Genomic DNA, 22,249 nt, shown 5'->3' with positions numbered 1-22,249 from the left:
AATAAGAATTTGAAAGTCATTCTTTCACAGTGGGCTCATAAGTGGCTGCCTTTGTCTGTGGGACACTTACGAACGGAGCCATGGACTTCGTGTACATTAACTAAAACTTACTGCACTTGTTATAAAGGGATATTTCATCACTAGTCAGCTGCCGGCCCTTAACTGAAGTTCTAAGTGGTCGGCGCTGTGAGTGTCTTTCTTCAAGTGAGTAGACTACTCGATTCAGGACTGTGGAAGGCTCACGAGTTTTGTGTGCAAATGTCTAACTTTGGTTATTTGGATGCGGACAGAGTTCGGTTTAGCTCCAACATGTTTAATCCATTTTGTTTAGGACATGTGTACTCTCTAGAGACAGGATGTTAGATTCCTCAGTGCGCTGTGGAGTTACAGACGTCCTATTGGTAGGCCACATGGTGTGGCTGAACAATCTGACCTGAAGCCATTTGCTTTTCTCTCCTGGGAATCCTGGCATAATTTCACTCTCTAGAACCCACCTCCAGTTATCCAGTAACTGGGGTGTCCCTACTCTGCTACCGAATAGCCAGTCATTGTGTGAAAGCCAGGATGGCTAATTTCGCTCATCTTTAACATTTTTGAAAGAATTCAGGCACATTTCAGATGTCTGTTGCTTTGAAGTCTGGTGAATGGAGAAATAGTGTTCTAAATTCATGGCCAGTCCAGGGCCAGCATACGACAAGGACTCCAAAAACATCACCACTCCAGCTACTGACTAGGGAGCCTGCAGTGATAAACGGTAAAATAACCACATGCAGACTTCAGTGATGTCTGAAATGTTTATTGAGAGCATCTTCTGCCTTCTGGAGAGCATCTTCAGAGCAGTTGCTAAGGGCTTAAAGGTTTCAGATGTCTACCAGCCTAACCCTTGCTCTCCTCAGCCTTCAGTTTGCCCCCTACTCACGGCTTCAAAGGAAGTATGTTCTTTACAAATATTAAAAATGTCATGTCTGTTTTGAGGGCTTTGGGTTATTTCTGACGTTGATCTCCTATGGCCATTCAAACACTCTCCCGTCACAGACTCAGATGCACTGGCACTTGGCTTCTGTCAGATGTGAAAAAGGGGCCCTTAATTGGAATTTCACAGCCCTTTCCACATAAGCCAGCCTAAATAAGGTGTATTTATGTATAGCATTCGGGGGCTGACTAATTTCCTGTTAAACGTGTGTGTCAAAGAGATGATTTGAGATGGTGAAATCGTTCTGTACAAAAGAACTGCCTGTCTAGTCATGTCAGAGTATGGAAACCAGTTCCTATTGCCCCAATTAGAATGATGACTGTAGGTTTTGATTATATTTCTGTCGTTACAGATTCTTGGTGTCACTTTGCTTACAAATTTCAAATAGAGCAATGCATGGCCTATTCAATGAGAACTTTTCTGGTTTAACGTCCGAGCATATGCTTTCAAAAGCACACTTACCACTCGGGAGTTTGATTGTTGTCTCATAGAAACAACTTTTTTAATTCATTATTTTTCCATCATTTGGGCCACAGACTAAGTGTGGGAAATATTTTCTTAGAATAGGACAATGTCCACTTTATTTATACCTTGCATTGTTTTGTGTGTCACTAATGTATGGCCTTCTATGTCCTATACTTGGACAAATCCCAAATGGACATACGCAATTTTGATGCATCTAGATAACATGGTAGATGTTTAACATTGTATATGTAGTTGCAACATTGTTGAATCTTTCTCCCCCCCCCCCACATAGTAAGAACAAAGAGGAGCTTAAAATCCCAATAGCCATGATTAATTTTGCAAAGAAGGCTCATTTTGGAGAGGTAACAAGTTAACAGAAATGCTTGAAAATAAACTCAAAGTTGCAACTTTATATAGCCATACTAGTAATGGAAATGTAGTCTTAAAAAGATCATAGTCTTCTTTAATTTTTTTTTTTGAGAATTTCAAGGGTGCTGTGTTTACATTTCCAGTCCATCTTCTCTGCCTTCAACCACCTCCACATCTGTAACCTCACCACCTCTCCTTCATGCATGTATGCTGAGTCCCTTTGATGTTGCTTATATGAATGTGTGCTTAAAGCTGACCACTTGGGATTGGACAACCTATCAGGCAGCTCGTCCCTCAAGAAGACCGCATTTCCCTCTCTTAGCAGTTGACCTTTGCCTGTCGCCCTGCATCTGGGGGTGGGGCCTTGTGAGATTTTTTTTTCCATCTATGTTGGGATGTCAACTGGTGACATTATGCAGGTCTAGTTTAGGTGACCACATGGTGATGATTTCATGGACTATTCTTATAATATAAAATGTAAAATCCAAATAAAATGATCACTTCTGTGACGGTTTTATGGTCAACACTAGAACAATTCACAATAGTAACGACACTATTTCTTTTATTAATTTTGGAAAACCAAACTATGTTCTGTGTCCTTTCCTCTCTTTGCTTAGTTACCAATTTTCAAAACAATGTTAAAACACTTTTTTTTTAGAAATTCAGATATTAAATAAGTAAACAATAATATTGACACCTCAACATCATGTGATAGGGGGATAGATACTGGGTTTTTAACTAGTTTACAACTTTGAGACCTCTGGGATTCTACAAATACCATAAATATTTTTCTTGGGCAATCTATTTGTTTTGTGGTAGCTTTTAAAGATTTTGGTTAAAACAACTACATGCTTTTTGGTGTAGGACCGCAAGTCTGAAAATATCACGCTCTTTAAATAGGCGTGTAGGCATGTCAGAGAAGATTATCTAGTGTGATCAAGAAAAGGAGAGATGGTGACACGTGAAGGAGAAAGGACGATAAAAATATTTTCAGGTTGAGATGTACATTTCAAGGTCAGGAGTCTCAGAAGAGGCCATATTTGAGAGTGTTCTGGGGTGGAGAATTAGGTTAATGTCTTATCTCTCTTCTCTTCCTCTTCTTCACTTCAAAGACCATTCATTCAATTTTTAAAAAATCTGACTACAATATGTTAGACAATGCTGCCAGGTATGTCAGGGTAAAAGCCGGCACCCAGTTTTGGGAATCATGACCGAAATTTATACGGTACTGATGCATTTTATTAAAGAAGACGGTGTGTTAAGCACTTAACCAGGTCTGACACTCATTTCTTAATAACAACGGTCTATTGTAGTCTATGGAGTGAGGAACAGAGTTCAAAATTTTTCTGAAATTATATTTAAGTAAAATGATTGTTATCTCTGTGGTGGTGTAGTTAGGATATCAGAACAACATACAATAACAGTAAAAAAAAATCATTATTATTTAGATGCCCCAACTAGGTCTCCTTCCCACACGTGCAGGATTCCGTGAGCATCTCTTAACAGGTTTATGAGGAACCTGTGTTTGAATAAACTGAGCAGAACAGAATTAAGGGCTGACTCACTATAGGGCAGACACATTTTCTGGCAGTGAGATTTACCTCGAGAGGCAATGTGATTGTTTGCAAATACTTTGAGACAAGCGTCTGTGATCAGAAACAGCTCTTTTATCATGGAGCTGCTCAGCACATCCCGCTCTCAACCATCCTGAGAACCCAGCCAGCCACATCTTTAATAGAACCTGAAAATGAACGCTGAAGTTGACATAGTCTCTTCAAAACCACCAGACATTTAAATTGTTTCTTGGTGAGTAGAATGTTTAGAACCGTGCCATTTAATATTGTAATCCTCAGCCACAAGGGTCCCTTTAAATTTTAATTAATTTGGTCTGAAGATTTAGTAACTGCTCGAGCTAGCCTTTGAGCTTGGCAGTCGCCTTTGGCCAGAAGCTGCCATGTTGGCCCGGGGCAGATGCAGAAGACTAGTCCATCTCTGCAGATGTTGCTTGCGTACTATTACCCTAGTGTGCCTTGCATAAAAGAACAGTCGCCATTCATTATTTGTAATTACAACCACGCCGGCTCCAGTCTTTCCAACACATCTTCCAAATCCCGAGGAAAGTACTTGGCAAGAACTTTGACACTTTAAAATGACTTTAATTTCGGTAAAGCGTTAGTACCGAGGGGAGGTTCGGCAATGGAGTGCTTTCACTCGGGGGCCTTGTGGGGAGCTTGGAATTTTGAATATTGTGTAAAAGAAACGGTTAATCAATGAGATCAATGCTTTCTCTGCAGTGCCTTCCAAACCCTTTCTTCTGAGCGCCGGGCCATTCTACTCTGCGTGCTGCGGTGGGTCCTGCAGGCGCCCAGCCTCCCCCACAGCTTTTTCAAGTAAGTTTTAATGCTTCATCAGCAATGCCTCCGTTATTCTGTAAACCAAAGCAGCAGGATTTAATGTGCTCCGGGAAGCTAATTGGCAGTGCACCGGCAAGGAGCTAATTCCTCACTAAAAATCACAGCGACCCTATTCAGGAGGTTTCTAGAGATTATCAAACCTAGGCACAGTGAGCGATTGTGAGCTGGTTTTCGGGAGACACTAAGCCCAGAGCTGACCCGCCAAGCCGAGGGCCTGTTTTCCATTTGATAGAACAGATCTCAGAGGGACTTTTCTGGAAACCCCGTAGCCACACTCCGTTAAAGAAGGGAGAAAAAAAGAAAGCGGGCAAAGAGAGGGCGCTATGCAGTGTTTTCATTTGGCTTAAAATGACTAAGAAAGTCACAGGTCTAGAAAATAATTAGCAACTCAGGATGGTAAAAGGTGGTAAATGTTTTCAGGGCCAGGGTCTCTAAACGTTATAACGTCTGGGAAAGAAGAGGAGGAAATGAAGGGAGCAATGTGGTGCCCACACTCTCTCATGCATCAGGTGTCTTAATGTGTCAGTAAAAATCTACAGGCAGAGGATGGGCCGTAGTGAGAATCAGGCAGTGGGGGCACGGGAAGGCTCTTGCCCAGGTACACAGCCATGGCAGGTGAGAGTGGAGAAGGGTGAGTCCCATGTCAACGGAGGCTTTCAGCCACCATGGCCCTGTATGTGTCCATGTGTTTTAGGGAAGTTTCAGGAGAGCAGTTTCCCCACAGAATGACTCTGGACAAGCGAGGCAGCAAATGTTGCTGTTTAATGAGCTGCAGGCTTCTGAGCTTCTCTTTAGGAGGCTGATACTTTCCCACAGAGCCCTTTACACGGCTGGGATGCGGCTACAATGGGCGACAGACCCGTGACCAATCCTCACTTTTGCTGGACTCATCCACACGCGACCTCACCACAATTTTTCACTCTGCAGATGAACTTTAGGGACCATTTCACAGTGAGAGGGCTTGGGCAAGGGTCATTTGTCCTTTTGTGTGGTCATAAAGCCAGGCTCTGTGCGTCAGTCTTTTCTCCTGCTTGCCATTCCAAGTGAGTTTCTGGTCGCCATTTAAAGCCCTTGGCTGAAAAATAAAACAGTGAATGGAGCTGACTTTTATAGACTCGTTCTAGCTCATCTTCCCATATAGCCCCGTCCACCTGAAAGGGGATTTTAGTGGCTGAGCTGAGTGTATATAGGGACTTGCTGAATACACAGGGCCCATTATCAACTGTGGGGATTGTGTATTAACCAGGACCGATGCACTGCCATTTTGGCGGTGACCTATTAATTGTCGATTTAACTAGAATGTATTGAATGTGAATGGCGAAGTAGAAACCATGACTAAACCTTTTCCTCGCTCCTTCAAGGTGGTCCTCTATGAGGGCGATTGGAAACTTGTGAAAATCAGGGCACCATTTATCACCAGAGAGAGGAGTGGCAGGCCAAGATGTCTGGAGAAGATGTTTAAACCCAGATGCTTAAACCCCATCCCAGGGGCACCGCCTTCTATCGAGGAGGTCTCACACTTGAGCTCACTTGCTTTATCTTGATGCTGGTTCCCTTCAGCAGGTTGCTAATGCTATAGTTCAGGTGTGGGGGACCAGGAACCAGAGTCCTAGGGATGCTCGGGCACGCGGGTGTACATGGTGGTGCCGTGTATTTATTTTATGGCAGTGTTTTTAAGAGTCTCTAACCCATAAACGTTTGGGCCAGTTTAATCAACAAGGAAGGAAAGCATCGGCGCAGTTTTAATAGAGCACGTCATCTTCCCGAGAGCTCCAATGATTATTTTAAGAAGGTTGCGTTTTCTCTCATTATTTCCCAGTCCTTCACACCCAGCGCCCTCTGCGGAGCTGTTGTAAATGACGCTCATCCCTCAGGGCTTCAAGCCCCGTGTTTATCTTGGGGGGTTGGGGGGGCTGGAGAAGAAAACACTTGGCTTGAAAGATCAGAGTGGCTCGGATGGAGGATAGAATCTACTGCCCTTGACTTGTCTGCCCTCCAAATGCTGGCCTCCTAAGTCCATGTAGAGAGCCTGCATGTGTTCTTAATAAGTGGCGCTGTGCCACACTATCCCTCATAACTCCGAGGTGAATTTCTTATTTTTCTGTTTATGATGTTCCTTCACACTGGCGGCAGCTAATAACGTGGTGCGATCTCGATGTGTGTAGAGAACTCTACAGAAACGACCGGGATAACCAGGGAGCGGCTAATGAGCTTTTACATCCGCAGCGCTTTTTTTTTTTTTTTAAACTAAAGGAATTTACTAGATTTTCTTTTTTTAAATAATAAGTGTTTGTGTCCAAGTTGCTAAATTATTTTCCATTGCAGGAGAGAGAGAGAGAGAGAGAGAGAGAGAGAGAGAGAGAGAGAGAGAGAGAGAGAGAGAGGAGAACTGTTCGAGTAAGTTTGTGTTAAGTTTCCACTTGGACAGCCAAAAGTAAGATTTAGAACTAAAACTTGTACCAAGAGACGAAGCTGATGGCCACCCTCGTTGCCTCACAAGGTTGACTCTGCTTTTGCCCAGAGCCCAGGATCTCCTCAGCACATCTGTAGTTAAGCAAGGGTGATGCCGTGTCCACTCTCAGTGCGATGCGTTTGCTTAATGTTGATGGAGTTTTCTTGACCCCTCAGATTTAGGACTGACTCCCTGTTGGAAATGTGGAAGCCATCATTTGCTCAATGCCCTTCTCACACGCAGTAGATGGTTTAACAGGCACAGTGCTGACACTGAGAACAGGAGAGAAAATTGAAAGGCACCCGTAAATGCTGATCCCTCCCCTAAAGCATTGCATGGAAAAATAAGAACCTTTGGTATTACACTCATAAACTCAAAAAGAACGCATCCCCCAGCTAAAATGAAAAGGAAAATTGTGGAAATAATGTAGATAATGACTTTTTTAAAAAAAAATCTACCTTTAAAAAAATGAAATCTTAATGAGAGAGGCTAGCAAATTGAGTTAATTAGATAATTATTTCATTTCGTCTTTGAGTGCCCAACTTGACCTTTCAAGAATTTTATGCCCCAGAGGACAGAACTTCAATTTGGAATCAACTTTCCATAAATCTGAGCAGACTTGTTACTAGGACGAACTGCCCTGCCTTTCCTTGGAAGATGCACTTACATTTGACATTTCCAGTTCATTATTGACGCCTTTCTTCCTTGTTAAAACTTGTTAAAGGACATTGTATTCTCCACAAGTTTGAGTATAGCATTTTGTGGACAGCAGCAGACAAGGGCAGTAGTTTTGCTGGGTGAAAGCAGTTTGGGTCTGTGGGTCTCACATTCACCGAGGGGTAACGCACTAATAGTGCTGCCAGCTGACCTGAGTGTTGGTTTTACTGCTCTCAGATTGAGTGATGGGTGGTCTGAGGAAAGTGGCTGGAGCTGTGGAAACCTAGTAAAGACTAAATACAATTCCTAATACATATATGCACGCAGATACAAAATATTTAATACATAGAGAGATTTAATTTAACCATTCTAAAATCTTTGGAGGGACACAGCATATTTTTTTTTAAATTTAGAAGGAAGCTCGGTTATATTGCCTAGAAGATTATTATGAATCTGTAGATTTTTTGAATATAGGTATTGACTTCTCGAAGGTGACGGAGTGGTGTCACAGAGATAAATGACATTCGGTCAACCAAGAAGAATCTTTGAAGGATCAGAGACTCAACACAATAGGCTTTCTAAGTTGATGGCTCTATTCAAAGCCCTAGAGAGACAGAGGCAGCATCAGAAGTCATTCCTAAGGCTCAGGTCTTTCCCTTTTTTCCCCCTGCCTGAGCGTTCACCCCAGATGGTAATGTGGGGACCTCCAGGGTCTGTGGGCTTCTTGTCTATAACCCATTCCCCAAGCATCACATGAAATCAAATATAAGGCTTGTAAAAATATCTTGGTTTCCTAACAGAGTTTTCAACTACAGAACAGAGGAGGGTAGGACGGACTGGATAGAACAGAGTGTGGAAAAAGTGTAATGCCATCTCAGTGTGTGCCCAGAGTGTCAGTGGATGCCACAGGCAGTGCAGAGGAGGAGGAGACCACATCCCCACAAAACCCTGAAAGGCTCAGATCGCCCATGGCTATTTGGTTTCCGAGACCCTTTTTTGTTTGTTTTTGGATTATTTTATTTCTTTACATTTCAAATGCTATCCCCCTTCCTGGTTACCCCTCCACAGACCCCCGTGATCCATCCCCCTCTTCTTCCTCCCCTTTGCCTCTATGAGGGTTCTCCTCTACCCACTTACCCACTCCCGCCCCACTGCTCTAGCATTGCTCTATGCTGGGGCATCAATCTTCCACAGGACCAAGGGCCTCCCCTCCCACCGATGTCAGAGATGGCCATCCTCTGTTGTATATGTATCTGGAGCCATGGATCTCTCCATGTATATTCTTTGGTTGGTGGTTTAGTCCCTGGGAGCTCTGGGTGGTCCACTTAGTTCATATTGTTTTTCCTATGGGTTTGCAATCCTCTTCAGCTCCTTCAGTCCTTCCCCTATCTCTTCCATTGGGGTCTACAGGCTCAGTCCAATGGTTGGCTGTGAGTATCTGCATCTGTATTGGTCAGGCTCTCGCAGAGCCTCTCAGGGGACAGCCATACCAGGTTCCTGTCAGCAAGCACTTCTTGGCATCAGCAATAGTGTGGGGTTTTGGTGTCTGCAGATGGGATGGATCCCTAGGTGGGGCAGTCTCTGGGTGGCCTTTCCTTCAGTCTCTGTTCCATTTTTGGTCCCTGCCTTTCCTTTGGACAGGAACATTTCTGGGTTAAGCACATTGAATAGAAGATACTCAGGTAAAGCCCGAGCTAAGAGGAAGTCAGAGAGTGAAAGACCTTTCCAGTTACCCCACCCTCCTCAGCAGAGAAAAACTGGCATCGGGAGACAGACTCCAGATTTAAATAGTGAAATCTGAAGAAAGCACTAAACAGAGGCTAGTGGTAATTTAGCCCGCCCTGTTGGAGAGGCCTGGATCAAATAAATGGCTACTCTCTCCCCAGCTCTGAGAAGCTACTGAGTTCATCAGAAGGGTGAGAGAGCTTTCTTCCTCAGAGGGCTGTTGGTGGCCTCCAGCTTGCATTATCCTGAAAGAACCCTTAAGAGTCGGAAGCTGTCTAGGTTCAGTGCTGTTCCCTGAACTCTTTAACTTCCTCAAAGCCGTGGGGGTGGGCTGGGTATAGTGGTCTATGGATTTGTTTTTGTTGTTTTTTTTTTTTTAATGTAGAAACCGAACAGGGCTTTTAAGAAGTGGGCTGGTCTGTATGACCCTTGGGTAGCCTACTTTGGGAACAGAGGTTGGGATAAAACATGGCAGGGTTCGAGACCACAGGAACGACAAAGGAACTGTGCCCCTCTAAAGGTTGCTACAGTGGTTGCTTGTGTCTGCTAGAAAACGGATCCCAATGTAAACCGTAAAACAGCACGCATGGACTACTTGTCCATACTTCTGTAATGGCCTACCTTAGTGCTATATTTGATATTCTGTCGAAATTTTCTCCTCTGCACTTTTACCTACTTGTAAGTCTATTGGTAGTCGGGGGCTCTGAGGAACATGTATCTCTGACGAAGCCGGTTTAGGACCTCCTGTAGGAATAGGCACAGGACTGAGGCCAGGGTGGGGTCAGGAAGCCAGAGAGGCTAAACCTCTCCTGACACCCCTAGTGCACTGTTAATGCAGACAGCGTGTGTTGAGTTGTCATGGTAAAATGACATGCTTGTGAGATTGGATAAGAGGCGTGTGGGGGCACCAATGGGATAGACACATTGAAAAGACAGGAAGGGTATAGGGTTCTTGGTGTCGGCCATAGCTTTTGGTCCTTCATTGTTACTACTGTTCAGCTCAGTGCACCCAAACCCGAGAACCCAGAGAAACCAGGCCCAGGAGTTAATACCTGAGCTTGGTTATGGGACCGGGAGGAGGTTTGCTCTTCACAGAGTGAGGTTTGGCCTCAGTTCGCGTCCCCGCCATGTTAGAACCGCACCTAGAGGTCCTCTACGGGATCCCATTGCTTTTAATCTAAAAATAACTTGCTAGAATTTCCTTTTTAAATATATTATATATTTTTATTGGATATTTTACGTATTTACATTTCAAATGTTATTACCTTTCCCCCCTTCTCCTGCTTCTATGCTCCCACTCCCACCCACCCACTCCCACCTCATCGCCCTGGCATTTCTCTACACTTGGTCTTCATAGGACCAAGAGCTTCTCCTCCTATTGATGCCAGACAATGCCATCCTCTGCTATATATGCACTTGCTAGTGTTTCTATTGAAAGTTTTAGGGATATATGAATGAGTGTCATTCCCCCATTGCCTTTTCTTAAGACCTAAAATTTGGCATAGGCATTTAAATCGAGGAAAATCAGAAACCCTAGGTATAACTCTATTTAGGAAAAATTCCTTTTTTTCTTTTTTTTATCACCTTTGTAGTCTATAAGGTTTTTGTATTTTGGGTATAAACGCAGAAGTTTTTGTTAAATCATATTATTTACTTCTCGGTGGTCCGTGGTTCACCCTGTCTCTGAGCCTTCAAAGCCCTTTTAGTCAAACTATATCTCGAGCTTGTTTCTCACACACCCCCAGTGGCTCTAATCTACCTCCCAGGTTATCTTCTGTGCTCCTCTCCGTCACACTGCACAATAGAAGCCCCGTGTGTGACTCCTCGATGCCACCTTTTCATCATCTGGTGTTATCTGGCATCACTGGGGATCAGCTGGCATCACTGGTCCTCATTGGGCATCATCAAGCGTCACTGGGCATTACCGGGCGTCATCTGGCATCACCGGGCGTCATCTGGTGTCACCTGGCACGCATGGCCCTTGATACTGCTTGATACTGCTGCTGTGAAGATTTTCTTTTGGGTATCGTCTAGTCCGCCTCCCACTCTGGCTGGCTGTGCGTTGGCTGTAGTCACTCCGGCTCTGGCTGCTGCTCCTCTGTGGCTCTGCGCGGTCGGTGATGGTCACGTGCTCACCTCACTCTCAGAGCCCTTGAGCTTCTTCTCATCAACTGCGAGCACCTTAAGGACAGGTTGAATCATGCAATCCCCATCAAAATACCAATCCAATTCTTCAAAGAGTTAGACAGAACAATTTGCAAATTCATCTGGAATAACAAAAAACCCAGGATAGCTAAAGCTATCCTCAACAATAAAAGGACTTCAGGGGGAATCACTATCCCTGAACTCAAGCAGTATTACAGAGCAATAGTGATAAAAACTGCATGGTATTGGTACAGAGACAGACAGATAGACCAATGGAATAGAATTGAAGACCCAGAAATGAACCCACACACCTATGGTCACTTGATTTTTGACAAAGGAGCCAAAACCATCCAATGGAAAAAAGATAGCATTTTCAGCAAATGGTGCTGGTTCAACTGGAGGGCAACATGTAGAAGAATGCAGATCGATCCATCCTTATCACCCTGTACAAAGCTTAAGTCCAAGTGGATCAAGGACCTCCACATCAAACCAGACACACTCAAACTAATAGAAGAAAAACTAGGGAAGCATCTGGAACACATGGGCACTGGAAAAAATTTCCTGAACAAAACACCAATGGCTTATGCTCTAAGATCAAGAATCGACAAATGGGATCTCATAAAACTGCAAAGCTTCTGTAAGGCAAAGGACACTGTGGTTAGGACAAAACGGCAACCAACAGATTGGGAAAAGATCTTTACCAATCCTACAACAGATAGAGGCCTTATTTCCAAAATATACAAAGAACTCAAGAAGTTAGACCGCAGGGAAACAAATAACCCTATTAAAAAATGGGGTTCAGAGCTAAACAAAGAATTCACAGCTGAGGAATGCCGAATGGCTGAGAAACACCTAAAGAAATGTTCAACATCTTTAGTCATAAGGGAAATGCAAATCAAAACAACCCTGAGATTTCACCTCACACCAGTGCGATTGGCTAAGATCAAAAACTCAGGTGACAGCAGATGCTGGCGAGGATGTGGAGAAAGAGGAACACTCCTCCATTGTTGGTGGGATTGCAGACTGGTACAACCATTCTGGAAATCAGTCTGGAGGTTCCTCAGAAAATTGGACATTGAACTGCCTGAGGATCCAACTATACCTCTCTTGGGCATATACCCAAAAGATGCCTCAACATATAAAAGAGACACGTGCTCCACTATGTTCATCGCAGCCTTATTTATAATAGCCAGAAGCTGGAAAGAACCCAGATGCCCTTCAACAGAGGAATGGATACAGAAAATGTGGTACATCTACACAATGGAATATTACTCAGCTATCAAAAACAATGAGTTTATGAAATTCGTAGGCAAATGGTTGGAACTGGAAAATATCATCCTGAGTGAGCTAACCCAATCACAGAAAGACATACATGGTATGCACTCATTGATAAGTGGCTATTAGCCCAAATGCTTGAATTACCCTAGATCCCTAGAACAAACGAAACTCAAGACGGATGATCAAAATGTGAATGCTTCACTCCTTCTTTAAATGAGGAAAAAGAATACCCTTGGCAGGGAAGGGAGAGGCAAAGATTAAAACAGAGACTGAAGGAACACCCATTCAGAGCCTGCCCCACATGTGGCCCATACATATACAGCCACCCAATTAGACAAGATGGATGAAACAAAGAAGTGCAGACCGACAGGAGCCGGATGTAGATCGCTCCTGAGAGACACAGCCAGAATACAGCAAATATAGAGGCGAATGCCAGCAGCAAACCACTGAACTGAGAATAGGTCCCCTATTGAAGGAATCAGAGAAAGAACTGGAAGAGCTTGAAGGGGCTCGAGACCCCAAAAGTACAACAATGCCAAGCAACCAGAGCTTCCAGGGACTAAGCCACTACCTAAAGACTATACATGGACTGACCTTGGACTCTGACCTCATAGATAGCAATGAGTATCCTAGTAAGAGCACCAGTGGAAGGGGAAGCCCTGGGTCCTGCTAAGACTGAACCCCCAGTGAACTAGTCTATGGGGGGAGGGCGGCAATGGGGGGAGGGTTGGGAGGGGAACACCCATAAGGAAGGGGAGGGGGGAGGGGGATGTTTGCCCGGAAACCGGGAAAGGGAATAACACTCGAAATGTATATAAGAAATACTCAAGTTAATAAAAAAAAAAAAAAAAAAAAAAAAAAAAGAGATCCAAAACATAAAACAAAATTAAAAATTTGGGGCATTACAAAAAAAAAAAAAAAAAAAAAAAAAAGGACAGGTTGAATCTATTTTCAGCCCTCACTCAATGCCAAGTTGTTCCCAGCTGGGACATAGATCCAAGCTTAGACTGTAGACAGTGGGCACGGATTTTACGTCCATATTCCTGGGATGATCGCGGTAGAGTTTGCGTCCGCCATTGAACCCCTTCTCCTTAGCACTTTTCCCTGGTTGTGAGCGCAGTGCGTATCTTGCTGCCATGCTTTAGAACATCACACGTGGTCCTTCCTTTGTTGCTGTCTGTCCTTCCTCTTCGTCTTTAGAGGTGGGATAGTTTATTCACTTCTTTGGGTGGTTGCCATTCTCTCCTAAGTTTTGATACTCTGGGCTACGCTGTTAGATTGGATACAGTTGTCAGTCAAGGGTGGCAAAATGCAGAGGAAAGAGCCAAGCTGAACTGAGACTGTCTGGCTGGACCTCAGCCTTGTGTCCTTTGCATAGAATTGGACCTGCATCGTTCCAAGAACTTTGGAAGTAGTTGGTGGTGTGTGTGTATGTATGTATGTATGTATGTATGTATGTATGTATGTATGTATGTGTGTGTATGTATATATATATATATGTATGAATACATGTATGTATGTATATATGTAAGGACCAAGTGAGTTACCAAGGGAGAAGCAGATTTGTGGGACCGTTGTTCAGGGTTGGGCTTTAAGCTACCTTTGTGCTATTTTATTCACTTCTTGGAGCATCTTTTGATGATCAGCCTTTTTTTGGGTCATCAAAGAAGTCCACAACCCAGATAGCTTAAGCAGCATAGCTCTTGCTATAGAGAGAACCGACTACCACCGCGTCAGCTAGGAGATACCGCTGCTCTGAGAGTCGGAGGGCTCGCTCTCGCTAACCCTGTGCCCATTTGTGTTTCTTCTCCCTGCCAGGAGAGGAGCACGGGCTGCCTCTGCTGACCCAGGACTCAAATTCCAAAGCTCGAAGGGGGATTTTAAGAAGAGCTGTGTTCTCGGAGGATCAGAGGAAGGCCCTGGAGAAAATGTTTCAGAAGCAGAAATACATCAGCAAAACAGACCGAAGGAAACTCGCCATCAGCTTGGGACTGAAGGAGTCACAGGTACAGTGAGGAGGGAAATGCCTCCCATGCCTAGTTTCAGCAGGAGCTCAATGGAGTTTGTTCTTTTGGCAAATATGTCTTGTGCCAGGTTTGTACCCCAAATTGTTCTGAATTTTGGTAGGGGGAGACCCATGGACAAGTCCTGTGTGGAGACAGATTTACAGACACTGAGGTGGCAAGCAGAGCTACAGAATTCACTCTTCTGAAAGGAAGGGAGATATCTATCTATCTCTATCTATCTATCTATCTATCTATCTATCTATCTATCTATCTATCTATCTATCTCTATATCTCTATCTCTATGTATCTCTATCTCTATCTATCTATCTATCTATCTATCTATCTATCTATCTATCTATCTATCTATCTATCTATCTATCTATAGATATATCTCCTTGGTATTGTAGAAAGAATTTCTTGTACTCTGTGTCAAAGTGTCACCTGTCAATTAAAAAAAAATCTGTGGACAATGAGCCGAGGCAGGAAATAGGAGGAGGTGGAAGTGTGGGAGTTCCAGCAGACAGACGGGGTGGGGAGGGAGGAATTCTGGGAAAGCAGGCACAGGGGATTTGCATCAAGGCTGGAGGAGACTGTTGCATGAACCTGAGGAGAGGTAACTAACCACGTGGTATGACTTAGGCTAGCTTAAGCGGGATAAATAGACTATGAGCTAGAGGAAACGACTCAAAGCTATTGACCTAGGCATTTATTCATATATAAGAAGTTTTAGAAGAGGCTGGGTAGAAAAAGCTGACCATTATAGGTATTTTTTGTATATATGGAATATATATTTATATATGTGTGTATATCTATGTATATATATTATATGAAATATCCTGGCACTATACATTATATATGCATGTACATATATATATATCATATGATACATTCTTGGTAATATACACACACACACACACACACACACACACACACACACACACACACACACATTATGTGTGTATTGTCTTTAACCCAGAGAAGCAGACTAAATAATCACCTTCAAAAGCAGTAGACAACCTTTCTTCCTTTTCCCTTTCAACGCAAAATCAGAGAGTGAACGGGAGACTCATGGACACCTCTGGTTGGGCTTCTTTACTCTGAGGCCTTCATATCGGCAGCATCTGTGCCTTCATTTGTGAATGCAAAGCTCGAGAGTGCAGAGTCCTCTCAAGATGGCCAGTTAGCTCCTAGGACACTAGCACTTCCCTATTTCACCTTCCTTAGAAACACCCCCATTCCCTGCAATCCTGCTCATTTTCTAGAGGAAAAAAATGCAGAAGACCGAGTGTACGTCTGGCGTCACGTGGCACAGGTGTTTGGAACGTCATTTCTATCTCAGGCAGCCCAGTATGGGACTTCTTGTTTCCTTAACCTTAAGCCACCATCTGCAGCGGTGCAGGGTGTCCACATACAAGGTGTCTCAGTTAGGCTTCCCATTCCTGTGATGAACCAGTATGACCAAAGCGACTTGGGATGGAAAAGGTTTATTGGGTGTATGCTTTATGTCACTGTTCACCACTGAAGGACGTCAGGACAGGAACTCAAACAGGGCCAGAAACTGGAGGCAGAACTGATGCAGAGACCAGGGAGGGCTGCTGCTTACTGGCTTGCTCCCCATGGCTTGCTCAGCCTGCTTTCTTACAGAACCCAGAATGACCAGCCCAGCGGTGGCCCCACCTACAATGGGCTGGGTCCTCGCACATCAATCACTAATTAAGAAAATGCTCTACAGATTTGCCTGAGGCACTTTCTTAATTGAGATTCCTTTCTCTCAGATGACTATAGCTTGTGTATAGTTAATGTAATATATAGTTAATGTATAGTGAATATAAAAACCAGCCATCATAAAGGGCAAGTAACTGAAGAGTGGCAGTAGAAATACAGCAGGCACACCCTACTTTCCTTATAGGCCCACACCCACTAGGATATTTTGATTTTGGTATAAAGGAACTGAAGTGTAGACGACAACATCTCAAACATGCCCTAGTGTATGGAATTACACTGCCCCTTGATTCCTTTCCCTGGGGAAATGGTTTATCCCATAAGCTGCCATGTTGTCCCCAATACTTTTTAGTTGTAGAAACCAGTCTTTCCTGACAGAGGGTAATTAGGCTATAACCTTAATTGATTGCTTTGAATTTCATGAGTCTCAGAGCAGTTTTGCATATGAATGGACTCTATGGCTGCATCTCCAGGGTCTACTTTGTAACCTGGGCTGGGTGGGCCATCACAGTGTTGGTATCTTAGGAAGTTACTTAGCCAGTGGAAGGTAGATAACAAGATTAGGGGGCTTGCCCTGGTGGGTCAGAGCCGTAGGGAAGCCAGGCCAGTAGTTTGTAAAGCTTTTTCAGAGCTGCAAACTGTGCCTCCCTTGTCTGGAGATGGCCACCTTTGTCATGGTCTTCAAATCCTAGGAAGTCAGGTGACAGAACTGCCTGATGGGCCTGAATTAGGGTGGCAGGTACCTCAGTAGACCCGGTTGGGGTGCCACAAGCATGGATAAGAAAACCTGTGGTAAAAGGGGAGACCACATGAAGGTCAGGATTTCAGGGGGCTCAGGGTTATCAGCTTGAACGGATGCTGAGAGAAGGAAGGGATGCTTCACGCTGAGCAGGTGTGGCCTTCTCCTCCACACTCCACAGACACACTTTGATATCAAACCTCACAGCCTTTTATAAGCTCCAGGGATGGCTGCAGTCTCCAAGCCAAGGAGACGAGTGACTTTATTTGTACACTATCACTCGGCTCTGAGGCCAAGCACATAGTTTCACGTCATTACCTTGTTTTCAAAATTCAGGTATCCCAGAGCGAACGCTTTTTGAGTTCCGTACTGAATTTTGGGGAGCACTTAATAAGCAATTTGGCACTTTATTAGCTTCCTGGTTTATCAGCTATGCCAAACAAGAGGAGAATTAGCGAGGTTACAAATGAAAGCTCATATAACACTCGAAATGTATATAAGAAAAACTCAAGTTAATAAAAAAAAACAAAAACAACAAAAAAACAAAAACAAAAAACCAAAAAAACAAATGAAAGCTCCTGTTACATGTCTCCAATCCAGATTAGTTTTTATTGCTGTTTATAAACGCTTCTTGGTTCAGTTTACCAGAATATCAGATCTTAAAATGAACTTACGTATGGGATGGATATGTGGAAATTGCAATTATGTCCACGTTTGCATGATGCTTTCCAGTGATAATTGATGCCTTTTATCCTCACAAGGATCCTATGAAGTACCTGCTATTCCTTATATTATCCGCCCTCTACAGAGAAAAACTGGTACTGGAATGCGTGCGTGGGTGACTCCCTATCTATGTAAGTGAAAGGTGCTTTGCCTGTTCTTTTGGCTTTTCACAAATCATCTTTACGATGACGATCAAAAATAGGAGACAAAAGCCCTGATAGCCCCGTCTAGTTGGCCCAAGTCCTCCAAGACCACATACCATCCCAGCTCCCAGCAAGGCAGATGAGTATACAGTGTTTCTGCCACTTGCGTGAACAGATCCATTCAGTCCAAGTTCTTCGTTGCGTGCTTTCCACAGCATTCAGTCAGGGAGATTCTTCATACCATGGCAGATGTCCCTGTACTGCTTTGCTGTGTCACCACTGCGTGGTGCACACATGTCACTCTGCTATTGATAGACAGGCCTGTGTGTCCCCCAGCCTGGGATGTCATGTGCAACCCAGTTGGTCACATGGGCTGGTCTGTTCTTTTTTCTCAAGTGTTATGGGATGAGTCCTTTGTGCCTGACCTGTACATCTTTTTCACTCTCTCTCTCACATGAGCCTCATTGCATATCATCTGTAGGCGTATCCACCATCAAGTAGCTTCTCTGCTCTGGCATATATTACTTCATGTACCTTCTCCTTCCCCCTACCTCAGACTCAGGCCAACTCCCATTCTGTTTTCTGTTGTAGCACAGAGGCTTAAGAATATAAGCATTTTGTATGAGTGGGGCCATAGAGCGTTTTTTATTAATTGGATTATTTTATATAACATAATATCTTCAGGGTTCATCTATAGTGTAATAAGTTACAGAATTACCTTTCTTTCTAAGAGTGAATAATATTCCATTATATCACTGTGTGATTTCTGCGTAGCTGTTCATCTATTGATGACCTCGATTATTCCCAATATTTGGATATTATAGATGCTGCTGCTGTGAAGATACGTATACAAATATCCTGCGGATTCCTGCTTTAATTCTTCTGGGCTGTTCGTTGCTTTTCTGTTTGTGTTTGTTTGTACAGAGATTTCTCAGTTTTATGTAGCCAGTTCCATCTTCTCGGTTTTATTGCCTTGGGTATTTTATGGGTTGCTTTAAAAAGGATTTGTGTCCTAAAGACTGTAATTATAATCTCATAGATTTTCTTCTAGGACTTTTGTAGTCTCCTTTTTTTATGTTCAGCCATTTCATCCTCTCGGAGTTGCTTTTTGTGTTTGTTGAGAGAGGTGCACCTGCGTATTTCACTAAATAGGTGCATTTGTCCACGGGTTGTGGAGACAGTATTTCATGGTTTTTTTTTTTTTATGACGATTACTTAGATCAAGATCCATCTCTGTATCACTCTGCCTGTCTCTGTCCTTGTACCTCACACACACACAGACACAGACACATACCTGTGTGTGCACACATGCAGATAGACGCACATGGAACCATACACAGACACATGCACACATTTGTAGATACACACACAAACAGTCTCACATGCACAAGCACATAGTCATTACGCACATACAGATAGGCAGTTGGATAGACACACCTAGACACAGATACCCAGAGAAAGACAGACAGACAGACAGACAGACAGACAGACAGACAGACAGACAGACACACACACACACACACACACACACACACACACCTGTGCACTAAGGAAAGAAGAAAACAAGTGTGTCGAGCAAAGCAGAAGCATCCCTGGGAACCACAATGTCTTTGCACTAAGGGCTTGGCAAGCCCTTCAGGAGCAAATGCCTGCTGCTAATTATGAATGCATCTGGAGCAGAGCTGAATGCCCTGGTGTGCACGTTTTAGAGCTATTTCCTTAGCAAAGGCCTTAATCTCAGCACTGTAGCCAGTGCGGCTGTCCTGGCACTCAGTTGCCTGGAGTGGGTTTCCTGTGCTGACATTTAAAAGGGAAAGGTGAAAAGACTCTTGTCAGTGTGGAAGGAAGATCTGGTTTGCTTTCTTCAGTGTGTTTGTGTGTGTGTGTGTGTGTGTGTGTGTGTGTGTGTGTGTGTGTGTGTTCTATCTAACGTAGTTTAGGCTGACCTCAAACTTCCTACCTAACCAAAGATGAGCCTGAACTCCAGATCTTTCTGCGCCTACCTCCTGAGTGCTGGGGCTGCAAGCATGTGCCACACACCAAGCATGTGATGCCGGGGTTTGAATTCAGACCTCACACATGCTAGCCCAGCACTCTATGAACTGAGCCATGTCCCCAGCCCTCTCAGCTGTATATTTCTTTAATTATTTTCTTGGGTAAGAGTTCTTATTTTAATTTTTTATAGTTTCCAATGGACAGCTCCATACGTGTTTATCAGCAGTTCTAAACCCCTGGGCCTCTCTCGACCCCTTTGGGGGTCACACATTAGATATCGTGCACATCAGATGTTTACATTCGGATCCACGACAGTAGCAGAATTTCAGTTATGAAGTAGCAGTGAGAATACTTTGAGGGTTAGGGGTCATCGCATCATGAGGCTCTCTATCAAAGGGTTGCAGCATTAAGCAGGTTGAGAACCACTGCTGTGTAAAGTACATTCGGATACCTGTCATCTTTCTCCAGCCTCTCTCTCCTCCCGTTATCCCCCTTACCCCACAATGACCGTTCAAGCACTCGTGTTCTAGACTCCCTGGATCTAACTAGTGTTTTTGTTTGTTTGTTTCAGAATGAAAATGTAAATAGTTAGTGTAGAATATAGTGAATCAGCGATGACTGTTTTCTGTTTTTAAAATGTCGGGGAAGTAGTTGGGAATTCTCCTGCTTTAAGGAGAGTGCACGGTGGACAGGGGTGGTTTATCAAAGAGTCAGGCTGGGTGTGGTGGGGGGGAGCCATGATTCATCTCCAACCACCATCAAACACTTCTGGCTTAATTACAGCCAATTGTTATTTATTGAGACTAATTATCATACTTTGATAAATCCTGGGAGTAATCAAAATTTGGAAGCTGTATAAAGCCCACATTTATCAAAGCATTTCAAAATGTACTGTTAATTTAATGTTGCAAAGTTTGTGGTGAGGTCTGCATGTTAACACGGCCTAGGGACCAGGGGTTGAAGTTCTTCACTGTGCTCTCCTGTGTGACCTTGGGTTGGCTAATTCTCCAGACATGTTTCCTTAGATATGACATGAAAATTTCATCAAACCATACAGTCTACCTATAGTACACACACACACACACACACCATTTACACATACAAATACCCTGCACGTACGCACATGCATATACATACACATATATAGACACCCTCCCACATACACATATAAACACCCCATATATAAACATATGTGCATGCATACATATACAAAGACACCACACATACACACACATGCACACACAATCCCCATGCAATGAACTAACCAACCAAATATAATATTCCCAAATCAAAACACGTAGGTGCTATACCAGTCAATATTTCTTGGATAAATGTTTTGGCATGGACCAAATGAAATGATGTTTTAAAATATTTAAAACTAAGTTAATTTCAAAAGCCACAGAAATACAGAGTGTAATCAGTGCACTGCAGTCATTCTAGTTAGAAGAGTGGTCGTGATGTGTGGTTGATTTCTCAAGTACCTTTGAAGGAACCCACAGGAAAAGCCACAGGGGGGTCTCTAGTTAGGCTCCCAGAGTAAGAGATTCTGTAGAACGTAGAGTAGAAGCAATTAGCAGTTAGTGTTGAAGAAGGGGTCTGAATGTGTGGTCACCTAGCATGTATGAGGCCCAAATCAAAGAAATAAGTAAATCACTCAAGCGCTATGTGTGGAATAAGGATTTCCTTCCTGATTGTTTTCTCCACAGGTGAAGATTTGGTTCCAGAACAGAAGGATGAAATGGCGGAATTCCAAAGAAAAGGAAGTGCTCTCCAACAGGTGTCTCCAAGAAGTGAGCCTTCAGGAAGACAGGCTGGCACAGCCTGCTGCAGGCTGTCCTCCACAGTGCCCTTCAGTGTGGGAAGTCTCCCAGCCACACTCAAGTCCGAGCTGGAGGGAAGAGTCTCCGGAATCTGTGGAAAGACTGAGCCAGGAGAATTCAGGGGTCCCAGAAGCAGGTTCACTCCGAGGTGTCTTGTACCTGTGTCCTGAGAAGGGACCTCGAGACAAGGATGGACTCTGTAGCGCCATATGACAGGAGCGTGCTCCATGTTCATTGAAAAGGACCCTTAGCCAGTAACATTGGGATTAAAGCCAGTTAGACCGTGCCTCAAAACTGCCTTAAACTAATACCTTGGTGTGATGTCTGAGCCATTGCCTAAGGAGAGCCACCCTACTGCTTCTTATTTAGCCCTAGACTAAGGATCAATGTGTAAATGGAATAGAACCTTTCAGAAGATATGACAAGACTGAAAGAAGAGCCAGGATCAGCCCAGAGCCCGTCTGGTTACCTGTATATGTGCCTGTGCCTACGTGTCTGTATGTATATGCTCATTAAATACATCAGCAGAAACTAGCTCTCTCCAGGTTTTACACGGAGCAAATTCATTGCATTTCGTCTGAATTAAAAAAAAATCAGGCCAATATTCATTTTTCAAATAGTGT

At 43.7% G+C, this 22,249-nt stretch overlaps 1 protein-coding gene across 2 annotated transcripts in view; it reads left to right on the top strand.

Moving 5' to 3' along the window:
* Window positions 1-22,160, top strand: part of Dbx2 (developing brain homeobox 2) — a 32,382-nt gene extending 10,222 nt beyond the window's left edge. Inside the window, exons 2-4 of one of the 2 annotated variants that reach the window (NM_001432017.1) lie at window positions 4,102-4,197; window positions 14,297-14,484; window positions 21,513-22,160. In NM_001432017.1, coding sequence (NP_001418946.1) covers window positions 4,102-4,197; window positions 14,297-14,484; window positions 21,513-21,839 — 611 coding nt within the window. In that variant the 3' untranslated portion in view covers window positions 21,840-22,160. The remainder of the gene's footprint in view (window positions 1-4,101; window positions 4,198-14,296; window positions 14,485-21,512) is intronic. The other variant, NM_001432018.1, reaches the window with a different exon arrangement.
* Window positions 22,161-22,249: the final 89 nt, after the last annotated feature.

This window comes from Rattus norvegicus, chromosome 7 (genome assembly GCF_021556685.1).
Source record: "Rattus norvegicus strain SHRSP/BbbUtx chromosome 7, alternate assembly SHRSP_T2T, whole genome shotgun sequence".
Classification (NCBI taxonomy): Eukaryota; Metazoa; Chordata; class Mammalia; order Rodentia; family Muridae; genus Rattus; species Rattus norvegicus.
Note: the sequence above shows the minus strand (reverse complement) of the source record. Positions and strands in the feature narration are given on the sequence as shown.